The 7,190-nt window shown below is 57.0% G+C and overlaps 1 protein-coding gene across 13 annotated transcripts in view; it reads left to right on the forward strand.

Moving 5' to 3' along the window:
* The window catches only part of SCMH1 (Scm polycomb group protein homolog 1), a 70,394-nt gene extending 65,986 nt beyond the window's left edge, over positions 1-4,408 (forward strand). For all 13 annotated transcript variants that reach the window (XM_040534749.1, XM_040534758.1, XM_040534753.1 and 10 more), the window contains 2 exons: positions 6-148; positions 2,390-4,408. In XM_040534749.1, the coding sequence (XP_040390683.1) occupies positions 6-148; positions 2,390-2,515 (269 nt within the window). In that variant the 3' untranslated portion in view covers positions 2,516-4,408. The remainder of the gene's footprint in view (positions 1-5; positions 149-2,389) is intronic.
* Positions 4,409-7,190: the final 2,782 nt, after the last annotated feature.

Consider the following 7,190-nt stretch of genomic DNA (forward strand, 5'->3'; position numbering starts at 1 on the left):
CCCAGGTTCAGACAGATACCTTGGCTCTCGGGATGTCTCGCGGCTCAACAGCCGAGACCCCTCGTCCTGGACGGTGGAGGAGGTGATGCAGTTCATTCGAGAAGCAGATCCACAGCTGGGACCCCACGCTGACCTCTTTCGAAAACATGTAAGTATGTCTCTGTGTGTGTGTGTATGCACGTGTGTGTATGCGTGTATTATATATGGGTGGGGAATAGATACCTGATGAGGAAGGTCTGTGAGAGTCAGAACAGCAGAACTTCACACTAGTTTTGTGCTGAGGAAAATATCCTATAAATCCTACTTGAATCACGTCCAGGCTTGGGATCTTTTCACTCAGAAATCACGGAGGGGAAGACGTCTCAGCCCGGTTAAAGCTGCAGTGCTGCTGCCTTTGTGTGTGCAGAGAGCTCAGCTTGGAGCTGGATTTGAACTGTAGCACCAAAAACACACAGAACTCTTCACCCGGAATCCTAAAATTCACTTCATAGCAAATTTCTTCTGGCAAGAAACATGTTCCAAGTGGAATTCACTCTGCGAATTGCAGTTAGACTCCAATAAAAAGGGGTCTCCTAAGGCTCTGATTTTCGTTCATACCTTTAAGTGCAAAATAGCTGCAGACATACAGCATGGAATTTGTACCAAGAAATCTACAAAAATTTTGGCACCTTCATGTCCTGGTTCCTGCCAGTTCATCTGTCCTCTACCTTTTCCTTCAGTCCACTACCTGGTAGTGCCCGTGAAGTCAGAGAAGCAGTGGGAGGAAGTCCTTGCTGTGAGCTGGAGGCGGCGCAGCTCCTGTGCCAGCTGGGGGAAGCATCTCCCCCCTCACTGCCTCGGGGCTCGTTGCAGGAAGGGGAGCCCACGCTCGGTGTCTCCCTGCGATGGCACCAGGCTGGCTGTGCTGTGCGTGCTCACGTCTGTGTTCGTGGTGCAGCTGGAGTCGGACCTCGATGCAGGTCTGGGGGGTTTTGCAAGCTGGGGCTGTACAGAGCCCTTCCGCAGGCAGGAGGAGAGGCAAGTGGGGCACGTGCTGGGCTGAGACACACGCTCTTTGCTCTTTTTTTTTTTTTTCCTTAATGAGTTCTATTTTAGAATCACCAGTAATTGAAAAATGTTTTAATTATGCAAGAGAGTGCTCAGCTCTCCACTAAGGGATTACAGTCCCTGGTGTTGGCAGTCCTGAGGAAGAGCTTAGTTTTCACTTTAGGAAAGAAAGAACAGAACAAACCCGGTACTGGAGATCTTACTAGATGTGAGACCTAGCTGAGTGACAACACAGGACAGGGTTTTCTGTTGTCAGAGGCTGTGATATTTGCTAAAAGTAAATGCAGTAGTAAACATTTTCTTCATGGCAACTTGTCCACTGCAAAGCTCTGGGCCAAGGAAAAGAGTGCTGCAAGGGATGACAGCCTGAGAAACATCTGCTAGCAGGTGCTAAGTGCAAAGCTGCTCCCCAGTTTCTTCAAGCTTCATGATCCCTTCCCTCTTGAGCCTCTGCAAGGGGCATGTCTGGCTCTGCTGCGAGGCAGGAGGTACTTCTGTAAGCCATGCTGCTGAGACCAGGCCTGCTGGAGGTGAGATGCTCCACTTCCCTGCCAGCTGCAGGACATTTGTTTAGAGACTCCAGACAACTTTGCACATTGTGGCCTTCTCTTTGGGTTTACAGATTTCTGCCTCTTGCCTCATTTCTCCAGCCTTGACTTCAGCATGGCCGTTTTTCACGTGGTGAAGTCTAGTTTGCAGAGTGCCGCATGTGTGGCAGTAGGATGGCTCTCAGGGCACATCCTTTCCCAGGACGTTTTCCCTGCACCAGGGCAGCAATGCCCTTGGGTGAGAGGCAGCTCCCGAGCACTGCCGCTCCGCTCAGGGGGTGCTGACCACCAGCTCAGCACAGCTCCTGGGCGTTCGCTGCCCCACAGCATGGTTCCAGCAGGTGTGCCACCACCACGTGGCGTCCAGGCTGTGTCCCCTGTGCCGCAGGCAGGGCCGGGGGGGCAGGATGCCCACACCAGGATGCAGAGGCTACATACTAGCTGCCTCCCTTGCGGTTGAACGATGCGCTGTGCTAGCTGTGGTGTTTCAGCTGTCGGTGTTGTGGGCGCAGCCTGGCTGACAGGCAGGGTTTGGGCCTGCCAGTGTAAGCGGCAGGGACCTGCCTGCAGTACAGCTTGCTGGGCTGCTTGAGGAACAGTTCACGCTGGGCGAACGCAAACGTGAATGAGCCATGAGAACAAAATCCTGCCTGTCCTGACGTGCCAGCAGCAGCCAGAGCCAGAAGGCACTCCTCAGTTGTCCATCGGTTTGTGAGTTGCCCTGGGCAGCTGAGATGCTGGGAGGCTGGAGGGCTGAACAGGGCTCTGACGGGTGCTGTTTCTCCTCCTTGCAGGAGATCGACGGGAAAGCCCTGCTCTTGCTGCGGAGCGACATGATGATGAAGTACATGGGGCTGAAGCTGGGGCCAGCCCTAAAGCTAACCTACCACATTGACAAGCTAAAGCAAGGCAAGTTCTGAGAGGACGCTTGGCAGGACAGATCCTGGAAGCTCTGCTCCTGGCCACCCACACCCGCACTCACCTGCAGACAGGTACGCATGCACACACACCCATCCACGCCGCCGACGGATGCCTCTCCGACCCCGGCCTGCTGCAGGGACCAGCCGCCCACCCCTGCCCCCGGCAGCCAGGCCCCGCGGGCCTTGGCAAGGAGGCCGGCAGTCGGCTGGCCCTGGGCTCCACACCCAGCGCGTCGTGGACGTCCGAGCACCGAGCCGGTGCCGCTCTGCAGGCTCCCAGTCCCACCGCTCTGGGACTGAGGAGCTGCTCTGGGCAGGAGCAGTGGCAGAGTCCTCAGGACGGGGCTTGTGCTGGCTCCTCTCCCTCTCGCTGTGCTGCAGGAGCACCCAGCCGGCCCTGCTCTCCCAGCCTCGCCTGCCCCAGGCGGCCCGTGGTCCCCGGCCCCTCGGACGCTTTGCGCTTTGCTGTGCCCCTGTGGGCAGCCTGCCTGCGAGAGGGACAGCGCCTGCGACTGCACTCGGCCCTCATAGCATGGCGGCTGGCTTAGAGCAGCAACCACCCCGCTCCCCGTCTTCCACAAGAGCCCATCCGCCCGCCCCGGGGCACCCTCACTGCCCGAGCACTGCCTGCCCCTCCCCTCCTGGCCTTCCACGTGCTGGGGAGGCCGGGCTGGTAGGAAGGCCTTCGTATTTATTTCTGACTGGGGAAGCTGGGGACGCCGTGCGGCCAAGGAGATGGAGCGAGCCACGGGAGAGCTGAGGAGCATGTCTGGGTCTGGCGTACCCGTGGCAAGGATGCATCTGGGTCAGCATTGGAGGCTGGCTGGATGCTGTAGGACTTGACTGATCCTTCTCTCCTGCTTCTGTTTCTTTTTTTCTTTTTTTTTTTTATAAGGAGTTTTCTGTTTAAAATGTTTTTTTGTACCTGTTGTTGAACTTGCAGCTCTTGGAGATTTTTAGCCAGAGGTGCAAAGGTTCATCATCCAAGGGGCCCTCCAGGTCCTCTGGTGTCTCGCTCCGTCCCAGCTCGGCATTGGCAAGAGGCTGTCGGGTCTGGCAAGGCAGAGGACCCCGGTCTGGTGACCAGCCCTTGCATTACTCTTCCCGTGAGGGTTTTGCCCTGCCCGGGGGCACCTGTTTGTCTCAGACAGTCTAATGTATTTATTTTTGATGGCACTTGAGCGGTAATCCTCTGTCCCAGATGCGTTACTGCAGCTGCAGGAGAAGTACCCGAGCAGAGGCTGCCCGATTGTGCCAAAGCTGCATCCCTGGGGAGCGCCCTGACCCCGGCTGGGGGCTGCGGGGGCCAGGCCGGGGGCTGTTGGGTCCCTGCGGCGTCTCCTGCCCCGGGGCAGGGCTGACCGGGGAGAGCTGCCGTGGAGCCAGCGCACACGCGCTTCCTTCCTGCAATGACCAAAGGAGGGAACGGGGATCTCCATTGCAAGCACTTCTCCTGCCGTTAGGTCACCCTCTTTGCATACAGATAAACATCTCACACACTCTTCCCTGCAACCCTCGAGGGCCCTGGGCAGCAGTAGGAAGGGTCCCCGTGGCAAGCCAGTCTCTTCTCCAGTCTCTTGCACTGGGTCAGGTTTACCCCTAAGGGGAAAGTTGCAAAAAAAAAATCCACAAACCCCAAAGTAAGAAAAAGGCTTTTTGTTGTACAGCAAGGTCTCTGCTGCGCTCCCTGCTCCTGCACCAGTGTCTTCAGAGGGAGGTGGGGCTCTGCTCACCTCACAGAGCCCCGTCACTCACAGCACTGGCCCCGGGATGCCCCTCGTTTGTATCCGATGCTGATCCCGCTGTAGACAGGTCCCCATGCGGGGTCAGCCAGTGCTTTCCTCTGCACTTATTTTATGTTGATTTGTTTATAAATAAAAGAATAACTAAGTATGTTTCCTCGCTGCTGGTTGTGTGCGTGCTGGGGGAGGGGGCGGGGGGGGAAGCACATAGCTGGGCCCCTGGCAGCGTTTCCACAGGCACCTGCCGTGGGGGCAAGCCTGGGCACTGTGGGGATGGGGTCAGGCATTGGGGCAGGACAGATGGACGGATCCATGGCTGCTCCATGGGCACTGCTGGGAGGTGGGGGGGGGGGGAACTGGGCAGACCGCAGCAGGTCCTGCACCACCTCTTAGAGGTTGGAGGCGCTTCATGACCCCACGAGTGGTGCTGCCTTTCTGGAGCCAGCCCAGAGCCCTCTCTGGCATAGAATCACACAGTGCCTTGGATTGGAAGGGACCTTAGAGACCATCTAATTCCAACCCTCTGCCATGGGCAGGGACACCTCCCACCAGAACAGGTTGCCCAAAGCCCCATCCAGCCTGGCACTGGGCACTTCCAGGGATGGGGCAGCCACAGCTTCTCTGGGCAGCCTGGGCCAGTGCCTCACCACCCTCACAGTAAAAAATTTCCTCCTTATATAAACCTACTAGCTTCATTCCCCCTTGTCCTATCACCGCACTCTCTCACAAAGAGTTTTCTTGTAGTCCCCTTTTAGGTACTGGAAGGCCTCTGTGAAGTCTCCCTGGAGCTTTCTCTAGGCTGAACAACCCCCAACTCCCTCAGCCTGTCTTCACATGAGCGGTATTCCAGCCCTCTGAGCATCTTTGTGGCCTCTGCTGGACTTAAGTAAGTCCACGTCCTCCTTGTGCTGGGGGCCCCCGAGCTGAACGCAGGGCTCCGGGTGAGGTCTCACGAGAGCAGAGCAAAGGGAAAGAATCCCCTCCTTCACCCTGTTGGCCACGCTTCTTTTTGTGCAGCCCAGGCCATGGTTGGCCTTCTGGGCTGCAAGTGCACATTGCTGACTCATGTCAAGTTTTGCACCCACCACGTCCTTGGAAGGGCTGCTCTCTAGCCGCTCATTGCACAGCCTGGATCCACACATCTCTTCGAGTGTGACCATCCAGCCAGTTCCTTACCCACTGAGTGGTCCATCCGTCAAATCCATGACTCCCCAATTTGGAGACAAGCACGTTGTGCAGAACAGTGTCAAATGCTTTGCACAAATCCAGGTAGATGATGTCAGATCTTCCCCTATCCACCAAGGCTGTAACCCCATCATAGAAGGCCACCAGATTTGTCAGGCATGATCTGCCCTTAGGGAAATCATTTTGGCTGTCACCAATCACCTCCTTCGTTTCCATGTGCCTGAGCATAGTTTCCAGGAGGATCTGCCCCATGATCTTGCCAGGCACAGCGGTGAGACTGACTGGGCTGTAGTTCCCCGGTTCTCTTCCTTTTGTCCCTTTTTACAAGTGGGGGTTATGGTTCCCCTCTCCCGCTCAGTGGGAACTGTCAGTCCCATGATTTTCCAAATATGAGGGACAGTGGCTCAGCAACTACATCCACCAGATCCCTCAGGACCCGGGGATGTACCTCACCAGGTCCCATGGACTTGTGCACCTGCAAGTCCCTCAGCTGTCTCGCACCTGAGCCTCTCCTGCAGTGGGCTGTTCACCGTTCACCCAGTCCCTGCGTTTCCAGTTCCTGCTCCAGGAGCACAGCTGCTCTCAGGGATGTGCGGGCCCAGCCCTGCCTGGAGCACGTTACCTTTAGCAGGGCACTGTGCTGTGCCCCCGTGAGTTGGGCACAGACCCCGTGGGCTCCTGGAGGGTCACAATCCTGCTCTCAGTCCTGGGAGCTCGTGGGTGGGAGCACTGGGCAGGGGCCATGGAGCACTGGAGTGGATGGACTCAGAGTCCCTCGCTGCCCGGGGTGAGGCGCTGGCCAGGGTTTACTCTACAAGAAGGGACAAACTGTCCCAGCGCCTGCCAGGCCCCACGGCAGCACCACACTCGTCTCCTCTCCGCCAGACCTCTGGGGGATCCTGCTGCACTCCATAAAACGGGCACAAAACCATCCCGGAGCAAGGAGGGCCCCTGCGGGCAGGCAGCAGCCTGTGAATGCCGCAGGGACGGCAGAGAGAGGCTGCTGCAGGCTCGCCCGGTGCTGAGGGTCCAGGAGCAGCGCCTGGGAGGGACACGGGGTGTGCGGCACGGGCTGGGGGCTCTGCCATGGGCAGCGACATCGAGGTTGCTCAAAGCTGCACCCATCCTGGCCTTGAGCACTTCCAGGGGTGGGGCATCCACAGCTTCCCTGGGCAGCCTGGGCCAGTGCCTCACTACGCTCACAGTAAAGAATTTCCTCGTTATCTAATGGAAACCAACTCTTAGTTTAAAGCCATTCCCTCTTGTCCTATCACCACACCCCCTGACAAAGAGTCCCTTCCCAGCTGTCCTGCAGCGCCCTTTAGGTACTGGAAGGCTGCTGTAATGTCTCCCCCGAGCCTTCTCTTCTCCCAGCTCCCTCAGCCTGCCTTCACGGGAGAGGTGCTCCGGCCCCTTGATCATCTTTGTGGCCTCCTCTGGACTTGCTCTAATAGGTCCGTGTCCTTGCGCTGGGGACCCCAGGGCTGAACACAGGGCTCCAACAACTCAAAAAAATGAAATTGCTGCTACAACTCACTCAGGCCCCAAGCCTGCAGCCCAGGTCTGAAGCTTGCACCAGGGCCTGAGCAGGGCTGGAGCAAAGACCGATGAGAAATGGACTTCAGAAATAGATGTCTAAAAAACACTGTGAGGCTAATTAGCCAATGCAAGCTAGAAAAAAGTTGAAAGTTAGACAATATTACACTTACGTCCTTTTTCTCTGAGCTACAGAAGTAATATAGCAAGCA

This window comes from Cygnus olor, chromosome 23, assembly GCF_009769625.2.
Source record: "Cygnus olor isolate bCygOlo1 chromosome 23, bCygOlo1.pri.v2, whole genome shotgun sequence".
In the NCBI taxonomy this organism is placed as follows: Eukaryota; Metazoa; Chordata; class Aves; order Anseriformes; family Anatidae; genus Cygnus; species Cygnus olor.